Here is a 24,000-nt window from a genome sequence, read left to right on the forward strand (position 1 = left end):
CTCTACAGAGGTAAACAGGCAGTAAACAGGCAGTCAGGAGCACCGGTCCATGCTCTACAGAGGTAAACAGGCAGTAAACAGGCAGTCAGGAGCACCGGTCCATGCTCTACAGAGATAAACAGGCAGTAAACAGGCAGTCAGGAGCACCGGTCCATGCTCTACAGAGGTAAACAGGCAATAAACAGGCAGTCAGGAGCACCGGTCCATGCTCTACAGAGATAAACAGGCAGTAAACAGGCAGTCAGGAGCACCGGTCCATGCTCTACAGAGATAAACAGGCAGTAAACAGGCAGTCAGGAGCACCGGTCCATGCTCTACAGAGGTAAACAGGCAATAAACAGGCAGTCAGGAGTCAGTCAGGAGCACCGGTCAATGCTCTACAGAGGTAAACAGGCAGTAAACAGGCAGTCAGGAGCACCGGTCCATGCTGTACAGAGGTAAACAGGCAGTAAACAGGCAGTCAGGAGTCAGTCAGGAGCACCGGTCCATGCTCTACAGAGGTAAACAGGCAGTCAGCAGGCAGTAAACAGGCAGTCAGGAGCACCGGTCCATGCTGTACAGAGGTAAACAGGCAGTAAACAGGAAGTCAGGAGCACCGGTCCATGTTCTACAGAGGTAAACAGGCAGTCAGCAGGCAGTCAGCAGGCAGTCAGGAGCACCGGTCCATGCTCTACAGAGGTAAACAGGCAGTCAGCAGGCAGTAAACAGGCAGTCAGGAGCACCGGTCCATGCTCTACAGAGGTAAACAGGCAGTCAGCAGGCAGTCAGGAGCACCGGTCCATGCTGTACAGAGGTAAACAGGCAGTAAACAGGCAGTCAGCAGGCAGTCAGGAGCACCGGTCCATGCTCTACAGAGGTAAACAGGCAGTAAACAGGCAGTCAGGAGCACCGGTCCATGCTGTACAGAGGTAAACAGGCAGTAAACAGGCAGTCAGCAGGCAGTCAGGAGCACCGGTCCATGCTCTACAGAGGTAAACAGGCAGTAAACAGGCAGTCAGGAGCACCGGTCCATGCTCTACAGAGGTAAACAGGCAGTAAACAGGCAGTAAACAGGCAGTCAGTCAGGAGCACCGGTCCATGTTCTACAGAGGTAAACAGGCAGTAAACAGGCAGTAAACAGGCAGTCAGGAGCACCGATCAGTAAATGATCAGTTATTACATGTTAATACACTGATTATACTTCATACCTTTTATTTGCATCACTTCCTGTGTGCCCTTCACAATAAAAGCATTTAAATATGTCTCCTCTCTGGATATAATCTGTAAAATAATTTCTCTGGCCTTTTCTGCAACATCACACAGACTGATGAAGCTTTGTGTGTGTGTGTGTGTGTGTGTGTGTGTGTGTGTGTGTGTGTGTGTGTGTGTGTGTGTAGACTTCTACAAAGGGAAGACGGTGTTCAAACACTGGTTACCAGGTGTGTGTTACAGGAACATCACCTTCCAGCTGATCTCTGAGGCCACGGTGCTGCAGGTCGCCATGACGACACACAGCGACGTCACACACACTCCTCTACACCACCGCACAGGTGAGACACACACACACACACACACACACACACACACTGTAAACAAAAAACAACATATAGTATAAATATGTTCTTTTACAGATAATAAACAGTAAATATCTGAAGAATAAAAACATTTGTCTGCCTGCCTGTCTGTCCTCCTGTCCTCCTGTCTGTCTGTCTGTCTGTCTCTCTGTCTGTCTGTCTGTCTGTCTGTCTCAGTGCCCTACCCGCCCCTGAACGTGTCCCATAAACTCGTCCACCTGAGTCAGAGGGACCTGGGAGACGTCCTGGACGGCCGGCGAGGCGCTCGCCACGGCCGGGACGTCCCTCTGATGGAGGAGCAGGAGGAGACGGAGGAGGAGGTGCACCCTGAGGAGGACACCGGCGAGGAGGAGGAGGCGGCGGGGGCCGCCACGCGTGTTTTCTTGAGCCCTGAACGCAACCTGACAGGCGCCGCCAACCGGACGGCGGAGCCCGGCGGCGCCTGGCCCGACCCGGCCGAGCCCACGGCGCCGGCGGAGGAGGAGGAGGAGTTTGTGAACGCGGTGGTGTCGGAGTACGAGGACTCCAACGAGCCCGGCTCGGCCATGGGGCTGCCCCCCGAGGACGCCGTCCTGCCCACCACGCTGCCGCCCGTCCTGCTGGAGCTGCGCTGGCTGCCGCCGCGGCCGCCGACCAGCTACGACGGCTTCAACGTCTACGTCTACAGAGACGGTATTATAGTTCCTATTATTAAAATGTTTCTATTATTACAGAAAATAAAAACATGTTATTAACGTGTCTCCTGCTTCTTTAAAGACGTATTAATATGTAAAGATTTGTTTATTTTTTTGTCAGGAAACTCGACAGAAACGGCCACCGTGGACGAAAACACTCACGAGTTCTTCACCGAGTTAACGGAGCCGGGAACGTACCGAGTCCAGGTCACCACGCTGAGCTCGTCCGGAGACTGCGAGGCCCGAGAGAGCGCCGCCGACACGGGCTTCACCTTCTACCTCAGTGAGTTATTACACCTTAATAACAGTCTGCCTCAGTGAGTTATTACACCTTAATAACAGTCTGTCTCAGTGTGTTATTACACCTTAATAACAGTCTGCCTCAGTGAGTTATTACGCCTTAATAACAGTCTGCTTCAGTGAGTTATTACACCTTAATAACAGTCTGCCTCAGTGCGTTATTACACCTTAATAACAATCTGCCTCAGTGTGTTATTACGCCTTAATAACAGTCTGCCTCAGTGCGTTATTACACCTTAAAAACAGTCTGCCTCAGTGCGTTATTACACCTTAATAACAGTCTGCCTCAGTGTGTTATTACGCCTTAATAACAGTCTGCCTCAGTGTGTTATTACGCCTTAATAACAGTCTGCCTCAGTGTGTTATTACGCCTTAACAGTCTGCCTCAGTGTGTTATTACACCTTAATAACAGTCTTATTATGCCTTGATAACAGTCTTATTACACCTTAATAACAGTCTTATTATGCCTTAATAACAGTCTGCCTCAGTGTGTTATTACACCTTAATAACAGTCTTATTATGCCTTGATAACAGTCTTATTACACCTTAATAACAGTCTTATTATGCCTTAATAACAGTCTGCCTCAGTGTGTTATTACACCTTAATAACAGTCTTATTATGCCTTGATAACAGTCTTATTACACCTTAATAACAGTCTTATTATGCCTTAATAACAGTCTGCCTCAGTGTGTTATTACACCTTAATAACAGTCTTATTATGCCTTGATAACAGTCTTATTACACCTTAATAACAGTCTTATTATGCCTTAATAACAGTCTGCCTCAGTGTGTTATTACACCTTAATAACAGTCTTATTATGCCTTGATAACAGTCTTATTACACCTTAATAACAGTCTTATTATGCCTTAATAACAGTCTGCCTCAGTGCATTATTGGTGATGATGATAAATAATAATAATTTTATAATAACGATGATAATAATATAAATGATGGTGATGATGATAATATTAATGATGGCGGTGGCGTGTTCCAGGCGCGGGCGGCGAGCTGCTGGAGGAGCTGCGTGAGCGTCCTCAGGCCGTCAGCGTGCGTCTGCTGGACTCGAGCACGGCGGCCGTCTCCTGGGCGCCGTCCTCCGAGACGCACAACGGCAGCCTGGTGTCGGTGGCCTCCACCACCTGCCTGAGGCCCAGCGTCAGCCAGAGGATGGAGAGCACCTACTGCAGCGAGGTCAAGGGTCACACACACACACACACACACACACACACACACACACACACACACACACACACACACATTATTGATCAGCATTATAAACTCTCTGGTTCACCTCATTCTGTATCAGAGAATCAATCAACTCTGTGTCTGAGTTTAGTTCTTCATCCTGCAGACACAAGGAGTAAAAACAGACATGATCCCTGTTAATATTATTACTCTGTTGTTAAAAGGACTCGAAAGGACTCGAAACTCAAACTCTAGGACTTGGGACTTGACTTGAGACTTGACTTGAGACTTGTCGGTCTTGACTTGGGACGTGACTTGAGACTTGTCGGTCTTGAGTTAGGACTTGACTTGAGACTTGTCGGCCTTGACTTGAGACTTGACTTGAGACTTGTCGGTCTTGACTTGGGACGTGACTCGGGACTTGTCGGTCTTGACTTGGGTCTTGACTCGGGACTTGAGGGACTCGGTCCCCGTTCTGCTCTGAAGGTATTCAGTCTGTTTTTATTTTGTGGTGTAACAGGAGAACTCGACCAGTGACATCATCAGTCACCTGACGCCGGGCGCTCAGTACCGAGTCGTCGTGTTCCACACCAACGGGCCGCTGCTCAGCCCGCCGTCAGAGCCCGTCATCATCGACATCGGTGAGCCGCCGCCGCCGCCTCATTATTTATTGTTTATTATTTATTGTTTATTATTTATTGTTTATTATTTGTTATTGTTGAGTGTGCTTGAAAAAGCTCACTATATGTTATTCACCGGGCTTATTATTTAGTTTTTCTCGGTCGACTCCTCCCAGAGTTGATCGATGGACCGGCTCGGCCATGACAAGAGTGCTATCACTTTTCTAAGGGTTTCACCAAACGGTTTTCAAATTATTCGGCAAAAACACGCAAAAAAATCCTGTGAAAAAAAATGTTACCCTATAGAGAGGCTAGAGTTGTGACATCACCGCTAGAGTGCAGAGGAAGAAAAAAAAATAGTAAACTGTGCTCGAGGCCTCAGATTCCACTCTAAGAAATAATTTATAGATATAAACGTAGTTAAATGTGTCTTGTCCCTCACATTGGTGTGGTAAAGCTGTCAGAGTTCTAGTTTGATCCACCAACACCGCCCACAGCCCCATAGACCCAACACCACTTTTTTTTCTCATTTTGACTTTTTTTCTCATTTCGACTTTTTCTGCCATTTTGACTTTTTGTTCTCATTTTGACTTTTTTTTGTGACTTCGATTTATTTTTTTGTCATTTTGACTTTTTCGTGACTTCGGCTTTTTTTCTCATTTTGACTTTTTTTTCCTCATTTTGACTTTTTTCCTCATTTTGACTTTTTTTCTTATTTTGACTTTTTTTCGTGACTTCAACTTTTTTTTCGTGACTTCAACTTTTTTTCGTGATTGACTTTTTTTTCTTATTTTGACTTTTTTTCTCATCTTGACGTCTTTTTCTCATTGTGCCTTTTTTCTCATTTTGACTTTTTTTTCGTGACTATTTTTTTCTCATTTTTACTTTTTTTTCTCATTCTTAATAACAGTTTCAAACAGACTTTGACATTTTTCCTCATTTTTACTTTTTTTCTCATTTTGACAATTTTTGTCTCTCGTTATTTTGACTTTTTTCTTGTGACAATTTAATCATTTTTTCTTCATAAAACACATATGTAGACGTTCAGGAAGAACTGAGGATGCTCGAAGTGAAGTCGGTTCACTGATAGGAGCTGCGGTTTGGACTAAAATAATAATAATATACTGTAAACTACTCGGCAAGGTCAATAATGTATGAATGAGAGTCAACACACTTTATTTATTTAGATAATTTCTAGTTAATGAATATTATCAGTATTTTTAAATCATTTATCTGTATAATAACTTACAGTTGTTTACGATGAGTTGTTGCTTATATGACTTTCTACAGAAATACGTAGAGGAAAGTTTTATTATTCTGAGGTTACATAAAAGATATTTACCTGTGTGTGTGTGTGTGCGTGCGTGTGTGTGTGTGTGTGTGTGTGTGTGTGCGTGTGTGCGTGTGTGTGTGTGTGTGTGCGTGTGTGTGTGTGTGTGTGTGTGTGTGTGTGTGTGTAGAGCCCACCGGTGTGTTGGAGCTGTCCGTGTACCCTCTGAGTCCGACGGCGGTGATCCTGAGCTGGCAGCGTCCGTACCACGTCTCCTTCAGGAAGTACGTCCTGCAGACGTTCTTCTTCAACCCCGTCACCCTCGCCTCCGACTGGACCACCTACTACGAGATTGCCGCCACCGCCTCCGTCATCGCCTCCGTGGTACACACACACACACACACACACACACACACACACACACACACACAGAATCATTACAACTTTTTACTTTTCATCGAATGGTAGTTTTTTTTTGTAAATTAAATATAAATTAGGAAATCCATCCATATACATTTTCCTCCGGCCGGATGACGGCGGCAGCAGGATAAGCAGGGCATGCAACTGTCCAACTGTCCATCTGTCCATCCGTCTAACTTTTCAACTGTCCATCTGTCCAATAGTTCAACTGTTCAACTGTCCATCTGTCTAACTGTCCAACTGTTCAACTGTCCATCTGTTCAACTGTTCAACTGTCCATCTGTCCAACTGTTCAACTGTCCATCTGTCTAACTGTCCATCTGTTCAACTGTTCAACTGTCCATCTGTCTAACTGTCCATCTGTTCAACTGTTCAACTGTCCATCTGTCCAATAGTTCAACTGTTCAACTGTCCATCTGTCTAACTGTCCATCTGTCTAACTGTCCATCTGTTCAACTATTCAACTGTCCATCTGTCCATCTGTTCAACTGTTCAACTGTCCATCTGTCCAACTTTTCAACTGTCCATCTGTACATCCGTCCAACTTTTCAACTGTCCAACTGTTCAACTGTCCATCTGTCTAACTGTCCAACTGTTCAACTGTCCAACTGTTCAATTGTCCATCTGTCCAACTGTTCAACTGTCCAACTGTTCAACTGTCCATCTGTCCATCCGTCCAACTGTTCAACTGTCCATCTGTCCAACTGTCCATCCGTCCAACTTTTCAACTGTCCATCCGTCCAACTTTCCAACTTTCCAACTGTCCAACTGTTCAACTGTCCAACTGTCCAACAGTTCATCTGTCCAACTGTTCAACTGTTCAACTGTCCAACTGTTCAACTGTCCATCCGTCCAACTGTCCAACTGTTCAACTGTCCAACTGTCCAACAGTTCATCTGTCCAACTGTTCAACTGTTCAACTGTCCAACTGTTCAACTGTCCATCCGTCCAACTGTTCAGCTGTCCATCTGTCCAACTGTCCATTTGTTTAACTGTCCAACTGTCCCTCTCCCTGTAATATATAATTGTTGACATTAGTTTGTGTGGATCAGTCGAGTGTTTCAGAGACTTCCTGTTTCTGTTTTCAGAGAGTGACCGATCTGCTGCCGGCCTGGTATTATAATTTCCGTGTTTCCATGGTGACGTGGGGCGACCCGCCGCTCAGCTGCTGCGACAGCTCCACGGTCAGCTTCATCACAGGTACGGACTCGTTTTCTGTTTTTACTCTCCTCTTTACTGACATGGCCACTTTATGCTGATAACAGTCAGACCGTCTAAAGGGGGGCCGATCTGACCGTCTAAAGGGGGGCCGATCTGACCATCTAAAGGGTGGCGATCTGACCTTCTAAAGGGGGGCCGATCTGACCGTCTAAAGGGGGGCCGATCTGACCGTCTAAAGGGGGGCGATCTGACCTTCTAAAGGGGGGCCGATCTGACCGTCTAAAGGGGGGCGATCTGACCTTCTAAAGGGGGGGCGATCTGACCGTCTAAAGGGGGGCGATCTGACCTTCTAAAGGGGGGGCGATCTGACCGTCTAAAGGGGGGCGATCTGACCTTCTAAAGGGGGGCCGATCTGACCGTCTAAAGGGGGGCCGATCTGATCATCTTAAGGGGGGCAAGGCAATGACCACACGTCACGTGACTCAGCACCACAAGTGACAAAATGTCTTTGTTTATCTGTTTCTTTATTTTGTTAATATTTATTATTTTCAAGACGGAACACAAAGCGAGGGCGACAATGGGCATCGAAAATTATTTTTGTTTTTTTGTTTTTTTTCTCCCTCGAGGGTGAGTGGCGGTGCCCCTCCAGCAGATGGCGCTCTAGGCAACCGCCTATGTAGCCTATACATAGAGCCGGCCCTGTCCTGGGGTCCTAAATAGTCTGTGAGCTGCATAAATGGGGTCTGAGTGTAAAGTTGAGACTCTTGTGGATCCAATGAGCCCACTGTTCTTCATGTTGATGATGTTAGTGAGGGAAACTTGAGCTCAGAGTATAAAATGAACTGCTGTGACCTCCAACTAGAGACCTGGAGCATCCAGACTAGAGACCTGGAGCATTCAGACTAGAGACCTGGAGCATTCAGACTAGAGACCTGGAGCATCCAGACTAGAGACCTGGAGCATTCAGAGACTAGAGACCTGGAGTATTCAGACTAGAGACCTGGAGCATTAGACTAGAGACCTGGAGCATTCAGACTAGAGACCTGGAGCATTCAGACTAAAGACCTGGAGCATTCAGACTAGAGACCTGGAGCATTCAGACTAGAGACCTGGAGTATTCAGAGGATGGATGGCTGACACACTAGATTCACAATAAGCAGCAACACAACACAAGAGCTGACACACAATCACACTAAATACACAAATCTACTAAATTTCAAAAGTTTCTGAAACCAAATCACAGCATGTACATTTTAAACATTTTTATCTGTTTTTAGGAAAAAAAAAATACTTCAACAACTTATGAGACATTATTTATTCATTGGGATTCAAATACTGATCATAATGTTCTAAACCCATGAACACTTTTAAATTCAATGTTACAGATTATTAATATAACTCTCAGTGCTGAGCTGCAGCTCAGATTAATCTTCAGCTTCCAGCTTTCAGATGTTGTTCACCACTTCTATGAGACATCTGCTGTTGACCTGCTGTCTCCCCCTAAAACAGACAAACGTGGTTCTCTGTGGCTCTCTGAGGGTTAACTGAGGATTCATTTTAATGACGATAAAAAGTTGAAAGTTAGAGAGCAGCTCCTCGTCCTCCCCCTCCTCTCCCTGCTCTCTCTCTCTGCAGACACTTCCTGTTCCTTCCCCTTCAGCTCTAACGTTTGAGGATGTGGGTTTAACCGACACGTGGTGATGTGCCGCGCTGACAGGCTCCACTTCCTGCACACGTTGTTCAGATCAGAGCTCAGACCAGTTTCATTTATCAGGAAGTCAGACACAGACGGGTTTCGTCTCTGAGAGGTGAAATGGCGCAGAAAGGAGTTCAGCTGGACCGGGAGAGCTTCTCTTGTTCGATCTGTCTGGATCTACTGAAGGATCCGGTGAGTCTTTCCTGTGGACACAACTACTGCATGAAGTGTATTAACAGCCACTGGGATGGAGAGGATCAGAAACCGGCCTACAGCTGCCCTCAGTGCAGGAAGATCTTCAAACCGAGGCCCAACCTGAAGAAAAACACCATGTTAGCAGAATTAGTGGAGCAGCTTAAGAAGACTGGACTCCAAGCTGCTCCTGCTGACCACTGCTATGCTGGACCTGGAGATGTGGCCTGTGATTTCTGCAGCGGGAGAAAACTGAAAGCCTTCAAGTCCTGTCTGCAGTGTCAGGCCTCATACTGTGAGCGACACCTCCAGTCTCATTATGATGTGGCTCCATTGAAGAAACACAAGCTGGTGGAGCCCTCCGAGAAGCTGCTGGAGAACATCTGCTCTCAGCACGATGAGGTGATGAAGATGTTCTGCCGGACCGATCGGCAGTCTATCTGTTATCTCTGCTCTGTGGAATAACATAAAGGCCACGACACGGTCTCAGCTGCAGCAGAAAGGAGCGAGAGGCAGAAAGAGCTGGAGGTGAGTCGACTCAACATCCAGCAGAGAATCCAGGACAGAGAGAAAGATGTGAAGCTGCTTCAACAGGAGCTGGAGGCCATCAATCTCTCTGCTAATAAAGCAGTGAAGGACAGTGAGAAGATGTTCACTGAGCTGATCCGTCTCATGCAGAAAAGAAGCTCTGAGGTGAAGCGGCAGGTCAGATCCCAGCAGGAAACTGAAGTGAGTGGAGTCAAAGAGGTGGAGGAGAAGCTACAGCAGGAGATCAGAGAGCTGAAGAGGAAAGACGCTGAACTGAAGAAGCTCTCAAACACAGAGGACCACAACCAGTTTCTCCACAGCTACCCCTCACTGTCAGCACTCAGCCCGTCTACATCCAGCATCCAGATCCGTCCTCGCCGCCGTTTTGACCACGTGACAGCGGCCGTGTCACGAGTCAGAGACGAACTGCAGGACGTCCTGAGAGACAAATGGACAGACGTCTCACTGACTGAAGTGGATGTTTTACTGCCGGCAGCAGAGCCAAAGACCAGAGCTGAGTTCTTACAGTATTCACGAGAAATCACTCTGGATCCAAATACAGTAAACAGAGAGCTGTTATTATCTGAAGGGAACAGGGAAGTTACATTAACGAGTCAACAACAGTCTTATTCTGATCATCCAGACAGATTCACTGGATGGTTGCAGGTTCTGAGTAGAGAGAGTCTGACTGGACGTTGTTACTGGGAGGTGGAGAGGAGCGGAGCAGTTTCTGTAGCAGTCTCATACAAGAACATCCGCAGAGCAGGGGAGTCAGGTGACTGTAGGTTTGGATATAATGACAAATCATGGTCGTTAGATTGTAACTATATCTGTAACAGTTATATCTTTTGGTACAAAAACGTCCCAACTCTCGTCTCAGGTCCTCGGTCCTCCAGAGTGGGAGTGTACCTGGATCACAGAGCAGGTATTCTGTCCTTCTACAGCGTCTCTGAAACCATGACCCTCCTCCACAGAGTCCAGACCACGTTCACTCAGCCGCTCCACGCTGGAGTTTGTCTTCGTGTTCTTGGGTTTGGAGACTCTGCTGAGTTCTGTAAACTCAAATAATGAGACGTGATGTAAAGAGCAGCAGGTTAAACTGTGAGTCTCCTTGTTTGTTGATATTATGGGATGTACTCAATTGTGTAATTTCTTTGGGTTGGCACTGCTTCCTGTTTCTGCTCTCACCGCTTATCATGTTTCTGATGATGTACTTCTGCTTTTTACTGCAGTAAAATATTCACTTGTAATGTAGTTTTACACTGTTGTATTTCTACTTTTGCTTCAATAAAACCTTTACTTGTAATAAAGTATAACACTGTCCTAGTTTTTCTTTTTCTTCACTTCACAAGTTTAAATTTACTTGTTAAATTAATTCCAGTATTTCTTTATTAATTAAATATTATTAATACTTTGTCTGTTTTATTGCCATGTGGGTTTTAACTGACAAGGATAATAATAAACATATAAAGAAAACAAATAGAAAGAAACATTAAATAACATAAAAAATAAATATTTAAATCAAAATATGAAATATATCATAAAAATATTATTTTAAAAAAATATAATGGTTTTGAAATAAGGACTGTAAAGTTTTTTGCAAGAAAAAGAAGCAAACATTTTAAAGTGGGAATGTGAAAATATATTAAATATATAATATGTAATATATAATTTATAATGTATAATGATAATGTGTTTTTTATAATATATAGTATGTAATATATATAGAATACAATATATTCAATATATATATAATATATAATACATGTTCATTTGTGGTTTCTTGGCTGGAAGTTGAATTTGATCATTAAAATAACTTCATAAGAAACTTTTGCATTAGTTTCAAACTGACACATTTAATGAAATCATGATAAATAATATTTTCTGGAGTGTGAACGTTAAACGTCACATGTTTTTTTCCCGTCAGCTCCCGAGGCTCCTCACATCTCCTCGGTGGATTACTCCCACGGCGTCCTGTACGTTCGCTGGACGTACGGCGAGCTCTTCATCGACCTGTCGCACTCCAGGATGCTGCACTGGCAGGTGGTCGCCGTCGGGAAGAAAGGACCCGAGAGGAGCTACTCCATCGACGTGAGTCCACACCAACACACATAACATACACTAAATATCTGCATTTATAGATGTATAGATACAAACACTACAGGCCAAAAGTTTGGAAGCAACTTCAATTTTCTGTTCACAGTGGCTTTTTTTAAAAACAGTATTAGTGGGGCGGTATAACTAACCTATTGTTAATTTTGTGATAAAAGCACCAAATGATATAGCTTAATTCCAATGGGAGAGGAATTTAACCAACTGCTGGTAGCCATTTTAAAAAATAGCATCACAAATTCAGACCCTGGTTGCCATGGCAGCCATTTTTTAAAATGGCTGCCATGGCAACCCCGGCAACCCCGGTTGGCAACTGGGGTCTGTATTTGTGATGGCCCAATATTCAGTTTTGTTCCCAATATAATTATCAACACATCTGCCAAATTTGGTGCTTTTATCAAACAATGAACGATTGTTATGATATATTGAGCTCTGCTGCCTCACTTTATGGATTCTTTGGATTTCTGGTTGTGTTTGGTTCCATTGAATTGAACCATTTTCCTCCATTGACCTTCAGGTAAACATTGATGTTACCAGACCATTGCTGAATAAATGTTATCAAAAGAAAAGAAGTTTTAGGGTTGAGGAGATTTGGAAGAGTCACAACTTCAGTGCAAAAGTAAAAAAACAAATCACAGCTTGCATTATTCACTTTATCTCTTTGTCTTTTGAGAGTTTGGATCCAAAAATCCCAATAAATCTCAACTGTGTTCATATCTCTGACAAACTACCACAGAAATAGCTAAAAAAGTTCTGATTTATACATTAAGGAAAGAAGGAAACACAAAGTCTAAGCAATAAAAACCCAAAGACCTGGTAGTTATAGTAAATAGTGTTCTAATAAGTGACTCTTTATATGATAATCATGTTTAATCATGTTGCAAAGTATAGCAATGACACTATGATCTTTTTTTGTACAAATTTGATGTTGCTTCCAAACTTTTGGCCTGTAGTACATATATATATATATATATATATATATATATATATATGTGTGTGTGTATGCATTAGGGATGCAACTAACGATTATTATGGATTAATCTGTCGATTATTTTAATTACAACAATTAGTTGTTCAAGTTAGTCATTAAAATGTATAAAAATATTAATGAGTGTTTCCCAAACCACAAGATGACGTCCTCAAATCTCTTGTTTTGTCCACAAACCAAAGAGATATTCAGTTTATTGTCATAAAGGAACAAAGAAACCAGAAATATTCACATTGAAGAATATATATATATATATATATATATATATATATATATGTAATTAAAGTAAAAAAAACTATACATATACATATATATATATATATATATATATATATATATATATATATATATATATATATGTATATGTATAGTTTTTTTTACTTTAATACACTTATACACTTAAACTCACATTAAAGGCCTTGATGTTTGACATTTAATACACATAGCAATCTGCTGTCAATAAATAGATCAGCACCCTCTCCATCACACAGTAGAAAGACAGCGGAGCAGCTTCTCTCACAGGCTGCTCCAGCTCCGCTGTCATAGGGACAGATATAAAAAATCTTTCCTGCCACGTGCCATCACACTGTACAATAACAAATAATAGTCTGGTTCATTACATACTGTCTATGCACTTTATGTGTTTTTATGCACACTGTTCATTGCACCTTATTTGTTTCATAGCACCAACATTTTTATACTGTATATTCATATTTATTCTGCACTGGAATTCTATTCTACTCCTTCTTTAGACACTTTATATTTTATTGTATTTTTATATTTTATTGCTTGAAGTATGCCTAGGTTGTTCTTTTTACTTAATTGTGTTGTTATTGTCTCTGTGTGTAATGCTGCTGCTACACTGTAATTTCCCAGCTTGGGATAAATAAAGTCTATCTATCTATCTATCTATCTGTCTATCTAGATTACTATTTATCTATATGTATCTATATGTATTTGTGTGTGTGTGTGTGTGTGTGTGTGTGTGTGTGGTCAGGTGACTCGTAACGTGATGCGGGCGAGCCTCCCTCTGCCTCCCGGAGACATCTACAACCTGACGGTGACGGCGTGCACCGAGAGGAGCAGAAACACCTCAGTACCAAACATCATCAAACTGGGTACACACACACACACACACACACACACACACACACACTTTCTGGTTGATGTCTGAGCAGAAATTATTTACATTTTAATGAATTTGCTTATTAACACAAATTGTTGGAACATTATAGACTTTATTATAGTTTGGTATTTATAATAATTATAATAATAATAATACATTTTATTTGTAAAGCACTTTTCATTGTTAAAAGTAATCCCAAGGTGCTCCAGAGTACAATAAGATTAAAAACAGGTTGAAGAGCAGTTTTGCTGGTTTTGGCTGGTTTTGGCGGGTTTTGGCGATGTTCCGGAGGTGGTAGAGATGTTTAATGTGGATGTCTGGAGTGAGGTGAGTCTTCCACCCAGCTTGGTGACTGGAGATGACAGGTTGGAGAAGGTTTTTTGCATCCACGTCTTTATCTCCTCAAGGCATGAAGATGATGGACCAGTCTTTATATAAAGTTGTGTGTCGTCAGCGTAGCGGTGGATAATATTCCACGCTGGTTGATGATGCGGCCAAGAGGAAGAGTGTAGAGAGTGAACAGGGCGGGGCCAAGAACCGACCCTAGTACACTGTAAAAAATGTCTCTAGATTTTAAGGTGAACTGTTAAACCATGACAGTAAAAGACGTAAAATGATAAATGATTTAATTCAGTTTCAGTAACAATGAAACACTGTAAATGTTTATATCAGACAAAACAGGATTTTTTTTACATTTTTATTTAAAAAAAATGCATTACTCTAATGTAAAATACTTTTTCTCACCATATCTCTAACAGAAATATACTGTAGTATTTATTGGTAAAATCCTTAATATATTCAGCATTTTCTTGTCAATTATATGGCAGAACAGTGTTTCTTTTGATGAAATAATGTTTTATTTTTTACGGTAAAATATGGAATAAAATGTCAATCTTAAACGTGAAATCAACAGTGTTAAAATCATTTTACTGTAATATTAGAAAAAGTTGCACCGTATTTATTATGGTAAAGTTCTGGCAACCACAGCTGCTGGTTTTTACCATAAAAACAACAGTTTTTTTACAGTGTAAATTATCATGAGCGAAGGCTTTTCATCTGTTCCCCTTTTTCTTGAAATTGGAAACATATTTCTTTTTAACCTTAAAATTTGGACGTCAACAGTGAAGCTTTGAGCGTTTCTGTGGAGTGGTCCCACCAGGGTCCATTGATAACGTTTCAGATTTTAAGCTGCAGCAGCAGGAATCATTTCTGCAGCCGTCACAGTCTATTTTTCACCACGAAGGCGAATATGAAACTTCATTTTTTTTCCCCCACTTCCTCTTCTGGGCGTGCGGCTGTTCCAGTCGTCAGTGTTTGTGAGTGTTGCCGTCCTGTAAACTGTCTTTTCACGCCTGTGTGCTGCAGAGCCGGCCGCCCCGAGGTCTCTGTACGCCGTCAACGCCACCCACTCAGCCGTCACTCTGCTGTGGACCGAGGAGGGAGTGGTGGACTACTACCAGGTCCTCTGTAAGGCCAACAGACCCGGCAAGGAGCTCAAGGTAACGCACACCTCACACTCACTCATACCACTAAATACATGGAGAAATTATTAGAACCCTGTTTTCTTAATTTTAATGTCTGGTTCAACTAAAGGTTCATTTGTTTGGACAAATATAATGATAACAACAAAAATATCTGATGAGAGTTTAATTTAAGAGCTGATATCTAGACATTTAACATGGTTTTACTGATAAATGATTTTGGTTATTGTCAAGAATGTTTCCATGACTGTAGATGTAAAAATGACTAAAAAAAGGACACAAAATTATCGAAATAGAAACAAATTGGCCAAAAATAGATTTAAAAATGACCGAAAAAGACACAAATTGACCAAAAAAAAAAGAAAAAATGACCAAAAAGAAACAAAATGACAAAAATTGCTGTAAAAATAACCGAAAAAATGAACAAAAAAAGATGGAAAAATTACCAAAAGACACACAAATTGACCAAAAATAAATGTAAAAATTACAGAAAAAAACACAAATCGGACATTTAATGAGCAGGTAAATAAACGTTAATGTTTTTATTTGTTTGACTCCAAATTGTAAATAGAAACGTTTGTTTCTACTTTGATGATTTTTCATTCACTGTCAAACTCGACCACTTCCTGCTGGTTTTTCACATTAAAAGCCTTGGTGATTCACATATAAAGCCTTAGTGTTTCACATTAAAACCCTTGTAGTTTCACATTAAAAGGCTTGGTGTTTCACATTAAAAGCCTTGGTTTTTCACATTAAAGCCTTGGTGTTTCACATTAAAAGCCTTGGAGTTTCACATTAAAAGCCTAAGAGTTTCACATTAAAAGCATTGGTTTTTCACATTAAAAGCCTTGGTGATTCAAATTAAAAGCCTTGGTGTTTAACATTAAAAACCTTGGTTTTCACATTAAAAGCCTTTGTGTTTCACACTAGAAGCATTGGTGTTTCACATTAAAAGCCTTGGAGTTTCACATTAAAAGCCTTGGTGTTTTATGTTATAATATATAATAATACAATGAATAAAAAAGCAAATTAAAAATAAATGTATGTAACATTTTGTCAATCAATTAATTAATTAATTAATTAATTAATTGCTACATTTATTTATAATAATATTTCCATTATATTAAATTAAATATTCATTTATTTATTGATCAGTTTATTTCAATTTGTTTTGTTTGTTTTGTTTTGTTTTTTCTGGTGGACGGGAGATTCCAAAATAAGTCGTTTAAATGATAAAGAAGAAGTTTCAGAGTAAGAGTTGTTGTTGTGGATGTTGTTAACCTCGGCTGTGTGTTTCAGGCTCGTGAGCCTCAGACGGCGAGCTCTCACGTGGTCACCGTGTCCGGTCTGGCGCCGGCGTCCTCCTACAACTGCACCGTGACGAGCTTCAGCTACAGCACGCCGAGCAAACCGGCCCACATCACCATCAGCACCGCCGGTACAGTGCTACACCTCAGTGTTAAAGCCTTCACATTAAAAGCCCTGGAGTTTCACTTTAAAAGCCTTGGAGTTTCACATTAAAAGCCTTGGTGATTCACATTAAAAGCCTTGGAGTTTCACATTAAAAGCCTTGGTGTTTAACATTAAAAGCCTTGGAGTTTCACTTTAAAAGCCTTGGAGTTTCACATTAAACGCCTTAGTGATTCACATTAAAAGCCTTGGAGTTTCACATTAAAAGCCTTGGTGTTTAACATTAAAAGCCTTGGAGTTTCACATTAAAAGCCTTGGTGTTTAACATTAAAAGCCTTAGTGTTTCACATTAAAAAGTCTTGGAATTTCCCTTTAAAAGCCTTAGTGATTCACATTAAAAAGCCTTGGAATTTCACATTAAAAGCCTTAGTGATTCACATTTAAAGCCTTCGTGTTTCACATTAAAAGCCTTAGTATTTCACATTTAAAGCCTTGGCTTTTCACATTAAAAGCCTTTAAGTTTCACATTTAAAGCCTTGGAGTTTCACATTAAAAGCCGTGGATTTTCACACTAAAAGCCTCAGTGATTCACATTTAAAGCTTTGGAATTTCACATTAAAAGCCTTGGTGTTTCATAATAAAAGCCTTGGTGTTTCATATTAAAAGCCTTGGAGTTTCACATTAAAAGCCTCATGTTTAACGTTAAAAACCTTCGAGTTTCACATTAAAAGCCTTAGTGATTCACATTAAAAGCCTTAGTGTTTCACATTAAAAGCCTTGGAGTTTCACATTAAAAGCCTTGGTGTTTAACATTAAAAGCCTTAGTGATTCACAATAAAAGCCTTAGTGTTTCACATTAAAAGCCTTGGAGTTTCACATTAAAAGCCTTGGTGTTTAACATTAAAAGCCTCAGAGTTTCACATTAAAAGCCTTAGTGTTTCACATTAAAAGCCTTGGAGTTTCACATTAAAAGCCTAGGTTTTTCACATTAAAAGCTGTGGATTTTCACATTAAAAGCCTGATGTTTGTGCTGTTGCAGCTAAGGAGATGAACCCGAGCGTAGCGGCTATCTCGGCGCTAGCTGTTCTCAGCCTGCTGCTCATCAGTCTGCTGGTCCTCTTCCTGCTCGTCCTCCGCAAGAAACACCTGCAGATGACCAGGTATTATTATTATTATTATTATTGTTATTATTATTATTATTATTATTATTATTATATTATAACTATTATTGTTATTATTATTATTATTGTGATTTTTTGTCATTGTTTGCTTGTCCTTCATTCTTATTCAAAGAAATGTAAAATAAAATAATACATAAATAAATATGTATTGGGAAATAAATCAGGCAAAGGGAGAAAAATACATGAATAAATGTAAAAAAAAAAACAAAAAAAAAACCCACAAATAATGTTTTAATTATTTTGTATTTATTCATTTAAAAATGGAAAAAATATAAATTCATAATTATTTCAATATTAATTATTGGTATATTTAATGATTTATTTACATGCATGTCTATGTATTCATGTTTTATTTTGGCGGGCTACGTCCTCTGTTTCCTGTCCGTCTCCACTTTTAACCATCGAATACATCAAATTTCTCCTTTTGTCATCAAATTCCAACAAAACAAACAAAACCTTACAGTGCATTTGCAGATGTGGCGAACCTCAGGGCTCTGCTCTGGGTCCTGCTCTTTTCTCTATTCATGCTTTTCTTAAATTAGTCAATAAAATATAGAAATATTATCATATGTATGTAGACGATAAGCAGTCAGAAACGTAGAGTGTTGACTGTGTTCGGTGGTCGTTGTTGTCTGATGTCTTCAAATATAGTTTTGAGGAAATATTTTTACGATTGTCAACAAATACCATCAAAAGACCAAAACCTCAGATATATTTGCAGATGTGGCGTTCCTCAGGGCTCTGCTCCGGGTCCTGCTCTTTTTTTAATTTGTTTTCTTAAATTTGTTGATAGAATATAGAAATATTATCATATTTATGTAGATGATAAGCATTCATATCTCCCCGTCAATATCAGTGAAACTTGTTGCTTTCAAGTATTAATTTGATGAAATGTCGAGTGTCGACTGTGTTCGGTGATAGTTGTTGTCTGATGCCTTCAAATATAGATTTGAGGAAATATTGTTATGATTGTCAATAAAATCCATGAAAAGACCAAAACCTCTAATATATTTGTAGTCATGACGTACCTCAGGGCTCTGATCTGGGTACTGTTATTTTCTTTATTTATGCTTTTCTCAAATTTGTCGATGAAAAGTAGAACTATTATCATATTTATGTAGACAATAAGCAGTCATATCTCCCCGTCACCATTAATGATAATATAGATTTGAGGGGAAAAAAGAAAATAAGTTGGATATTTTGCTATGTAAAAATAATAATAATAAACATTTAAGATTATTGTCTTTGGGTCAAATTAAAAAAATAAATGAGTTAATAAAGTTCAGCTGGTGCTGATAAGCTGAGATCATGTTTTCAGTTATTTTCACACTGGAACATCACGGCTCACTTCCTGTTTTCACTGATCAGTCATCAGAGTTTTGTCACTTCCTCCTTTCTGTTTCAGGGAGTGCGGCGCCGAGACTTTCGTCAACTTCGCCTCGTTTGAGCGGGACGGGAAGCTGCCGTACAACTGGTAGGACCCTCCTCCGTCCAGCAGGCACTGAAAGCTTTCAGGTCCAACACGTAGACTTCAGACCGCTGAGGGGCTTTAGACAGCGAGAGGCCACGATGATGATGATGATGAGCTTCGTCCAGCTGAAATGGGGTGTTTGTGGATGAAAGCTCAGGATTTCCCTTAATCTCAGATTAAAGGGACAAATGTTGTTTTCGCAGTAAAGTTGTGTCCAATTCCACAAAACAAGAAAAGACGTTTATTCTGTAAAACGAGAATCTTTTAACCCTCCGAACCCAAAAAACCATTTTACTCACTGTGGCCTCGTTTTTCACTCCCAAATATAAAATATATACATTTATATGAATCTATAAGAATCTATGAATCTATATAATCTATTTGAATCTATATATAAATATAGGAATCTATACTAATCTATAGGAATCTATACTAATCTATAGGAATCTATACTAATCTATAGGAATTTATACAAATATATAGGAATCTACAAATCTATATACATCTACGAATCGATATCTGTTTATGCAAATCTATAGGTATCTAAAAGAATCTATATGAATATATAGGAATCTATGCGAATATGTATCAATATACAAATCTATAGGAATCTATACGATTATATACAAATCTATTTGAAATCTATAAGAATCTATAGGAATCTATAGGAATCTATATAATGTATATGAGTCTTTGTGCAGAATAACACAGTTATAATGACATAAATCATAAAAAAAGAAAGGAAAAGGAATAAAGAGTACAACTTAAATTTCTTTGATAATTTATTTTACAAAAATGCAAATTAAATATAATATATATATATATATATATATATATGTAAGTGGCCAACAGATAAACACAGTGAAGTATCTGCATGTTTCCAGCGGTCTTGTCCTCTCCTCTCTGCTCTGTGTAAACAGCCTGCAGGAGAAACTGTCAATTATTAATCACACATTTTGATGAAATACGACGATTCGATCATCACAGACGATTCGTTCATCACAGACGATTCGTTCATCACAGACGATTCATTCAAAGATGATCAGAAATGTGAAATGTAGAACTAATAATAATGATAATAATGATAATAATGATAATAATAATAGAGTATGTGGTGTATTGAGAGGGTTCCGAGGGTTAAAGATCCCTGATGGATCAGGTCGATGATCAATGAGTGATTAATATAACAGCTGAAAGACGGTCAGTGAAGGCAGATCTGTGGCTTCCACCTGCTGTTGTATTTGACCATCATGTCCATCAGAGTGTGTTCTCGCCGTGACGTCATCGTGCTGCTGGAGCTTTGTGCATGTCAGCAGATGTTACAGCAGCTGGAGGAGCAGGGAGGAGTAGAGGAGGAGCAGGGAGGAGCAGGGAGGAGCAGAGGAGGAGCAGGGAGGAGCAGGACGCCTCCGCTGACCCACAAACACCTAAAAAAACCAACCAAATATCACTTTATTTTCATGCAGCAGCACAAGAAACCAGCCACGCTGTAAAATAAATGTGAAAGAGGAAGAGAAAAGAGGAAACAACTGGAAGATTATTTCTATAAAAATACAGATCATTACAGTAAATATCTATATTTAAAAACATATCTGTAGAATGACTTGAATAACTTATCATGATATGTAAAGTTTCACTGTCAGAAAACAGAAAGTTCCCTTTATTTAACATTCAGTTACATGATTATTTATTGTATTTTTACACAGAATTTACTGTAATTTAACATTAAAGACCATTAAACTATTAATTAATACTATTTTTAAAAAATCTATATTGTCCCATTATATTAATTTACAGATTTCTACTTTATTTGATGGTTAATATTTGTTACAAAACAAAACAAACAAAAACATAATGAACTTGTTTAGTGGCATTAGGGCATTAAAAGCCTTCGAGTTTCACATTAAAAGCCTTAGTGTTTCACATTAAAAGCCTTAGAGTTTCAATTTAAAAGCCTTGGTGTTTCACATTAAAAGCCTCAGTGTTTCACAATAAAAGCCTTAGTGTTTCACATTAAAAGCCTTAGAGTTTCAATTTAAAAGCCTTGGAGTTTCACATTAAAAGCCTTGGAGTTTCACATTTGGTATTTCACATTTAAAGCCTTAGAGTTTCACATTAAAAGCCTTAGTGTTTCACATGAAAAGCCTTAGAGTTTTACTTTAAAAGCCTTACAGTTTCACATTAAAAGCCTTGGTGTTTCACAATAAAAGCCTTGGTGTTTCACATTAAAAGCCTGGAGACTTTCCACTAATATAAAGTTTCAGTTTTTAATCAGAAATAAGTTGAAATGAGCTTCACGTTCAAGTTCTAAAATCAATATCAGTGTGAAAATGTGTGAAAATGAATATTTAAATCTAGAAAATTCATACCAGAAACAACAGAAACAAACAAAAACAAACAGAAACAAACAAAAACAACAGAAACAAACTGAAACAAACAGAAACAAACAGAAACAAGCGATGTGAGTGGGTCAGTGTTTGTTGTCAGCGGGGTCGCGTCCCGAGCTTCACGCCTGTGAAACGGATCATCAGGTTCATTAAAGTGACCGGCTCTCGGTCTGGGACGTCACCACCGAGTGACAACATGTCGACTGTTTATTCGTGACGAGGGTCCTGGCTGAGTGTTGCATTGTGGGCCGGGCCGGGAGGACGCAGTGATGTCACGCACTCGGGGGGGCTGGAGGTTGTTCAGGGAGACAGAGCGGCCATTGACGTCCGTCCGGCAGCAGACAGACTCCTGTTGTCCTCCGCAGAGACAACGGGACGCTTTCTGAGCCGGCGGCTGCATGATGCATTAACTCTGTGTTCAGCACTAATGTGAAGCCTCTGTACTAATGGAGCACCATGTTCTGTCCCCAACCTATCGCCCCCTGGTGTCTGTTTTTATTTATTTTTACTTGTGTGTGTGTTTTTATTTTTACTTTTCTTATTTGAACCCCCTTCAGGCGAAGAAGCCTCTTTGCCTTCCTTACCCTACTGCCATCCTGCCTTTGGACTGACTATCTTTTGGCTTTTTATATTAATCCTTGGTAAGTAAGCACTTGCTGGCCAAAAAACACTTCACTTCAGGGGCATGTCTTAGCAGAGCCACAGGCCGCAGTATTGACCAGAGACATTGTTTAAAATGAGCCGCCAGATCATCTCTGGATCCAGAACTAAAACACAAGTCTGGTGATATTCTGTGTTTCTCCTTTTGTCATCAAATTCCAACAAAACAAACAAAAGCTCCGATATATATGCAGCTGTGGTGTTCCTCAGGGCTCTGCTCTGGGTCCCGTTCTTTTCTCTATTCATGCTTTACTTAAATTAGTTGACAAAATATATAAATATTATCATATTTATGTAGACGATAAGCAGTCAGAAACGTTGAGTGTTGACTGTGTTCGGTGATAGTTGTTGTCTGATGTCTTCAAATATAGATTTGAGGAAATAAATAAATATGAAATATTTTTCGTTTGTCAACAAAATCCATTAAAAGGACAAAACCTCCAATATATTTGCAGATGCGGCATACCTCAGGGCTCTGCTCTGGGTCCCGTTGTTTTCTCTATTCATGCTTTACTTAAATTAGTTGACAAAATATAGAAATATTATCATATTTTATAGATTATAAGCAGTCATATCTCCCCGTCAAAATCAGTGAAACTCGTTGCCTTCAAATATGAATTTGAAGAAACATCGTGTTGATATTTGATTTTTTTATGATTGTCAACAAATCCTGTGAACAGATTAAAACCTTACAGTGCATTTGCAGATGTGGCATACCTCAGGGATCTGCTCTGGGTCCTGCTCTTTTCTCTATTCATGCTTTACTTAAATTAGTTGACAAAATATAGAAATATTATCATATTTTATAGATTATAAGCAGTCATATCTCCCCGTCGAAATCAGTGAAATTTGTTGCCTTCAAATATGAATTTGAAGAAACATCGTGTTGATATTTGATATTTTTATGATTGTCAACAAATCCTGTGAACAGAGTAAAACCTTACAGTGCATTTGCAAATGGGGTGTGCCTCAGGGATCTGCTCTGGGTCCCGTTCTTTTCTCTATTCATGCTTTACTTAAATTAGTTGACAAAATACAGAAATATTATCATATTTATGTAGACGATAAGCAGTCAGAAACATCAAGTGTTGACTGTGTTCAGTGATAGTTGTTGTCTGATGTCTTCAAATATAGATTTGGGGAAATGTGTTGTTTCCGTTTAAGTGCTCTTTACAGCAAAGACAAAAGATGGTTACTGTATAAAGTTTAGGGAAGTGAACAGCTGTTTATCAGAGTTTTGGTAAAACTCTTTTGGTTAACTAAGAGAGACGACAAACAGGTCGGCTTGGTAAATGTGTGTCTGGTTAACTTTGCTCACAGGAACATAAACATGTTGTTTGGGATGATTTGTGGAAATAGTTGATGCCGTTCTTGTCTTGTGAGGACAGTCCTGACATGATGAATACTGCTGCTGTTTACCAGCTATCATGAAATTAACTTCTCAGAACAGTGAATGTGGAGTTCCACAGGGCTCAAAGTTAAGCCCCTTTTTGTTCTTTTTTTTATTTACAAAAGTAAATCAAAAGTAAAAAAAAACTATTAAAACGTTCTTAAATTTCTTAGTGTATATATAAAACCCTGA

The 24,000-nt window shown here is 40.0% G+C and overlaps 1 protein-coding gene and 1 pseudogene across 2 annotated transcripts in view; both read left to right on the plus strand.

Annotated features, from left to right (window-relative positions):
* Positions 1 to 24,000, plus strand: part of ptpro (protein tyrosine phosphatase receptor type O) — a 39,453-nt gene that overhangs the window by 196 nt on the left and 15,257 nt on the right. Inside the window, exons 1-15 of one of the 2 annotated variants that reach the window (XM_059325942.1) lie at positions 1,002 to 1,023; positions 1,377 to 1,529; positions 1,731 to 2,225; positions 2,349 to 2,510; positions 3,525 to 3,721; positions 4,236 to 4,356; positions 5,796 to 5,989; positions 7,114 to 7,225; positions 11,530 to 11,693; positions 13,700 to 13,820; positions 15,194 to 15,327; positions 16,609 to 16,747; positions 17,759 to 17,879; positions 19,306 to 19,374; positions 22,316 to 22,399. In XM_059325942.1, coding sequence (XP_059181925.1) covers positions 1,011 to 1,023; positions 1,377 to 1,529; positions 1,731 to 2,225; positions 2,349 to 2,510; positions 3,525 to 3,721; positions 4,236 to 4,356; positions 5,796 to 5,989; positions 7,114 to 7,225; positions 11,530 to 11,693; positions 13,700 to 13,820; positions 15,194 to 15,327; positions 16,609 to 16,747; positions 17,759 to 17,879; positions 19,306 to 19,374; positions 22,316 to 22,399 — 2,279 coding nt within the window. In that variant the 5' untranslated portion in view covers positions 1,002 to 1,010. Of the gene's footprint in view, positions 1 to 1,001; positions 1,024 to 1,376; positions 1,530 to 1,730; positions 2,226 to 2,348; positions 2,511 to 3,524; positions 3,722 to 4,235; positions 4,357 to 5,795; positions 5,990 to 7,113; positions 7,226 to 11,529; positions 11,694 to 13,699; positions 13,821 to 15,193; positions 15,328 to 16,608; positions 16,748 to 17,758; positions 17,880 to 19,305; positions 19,375 to 22,315; positions 22,400 to 24,000 lie in introns of those variants that run through there. The other variant, XM_059325943.1, reaches the window with a different exon arrangement.
* On the plus strand, positions 8,943 to 10,912 carry LOC131960700 (tripartite motif-containing protein 16-like; annotated as a pseudogene).

The sequence above is a fragment of the Centropristis striata genome, chromosome 22 (genome assembly GCF_030273125.1).
Source record: "Centropristis striata isolate RG_2023a ecotype Rhode Island chromosome 22, C.striata_1.0, whole genome shotgun sequence".
NCBI lineage: Eukaryota > Metazoa > Chordata > Actinopteri > Perciformes > Serranidae > Centropristis > Centropristis striata.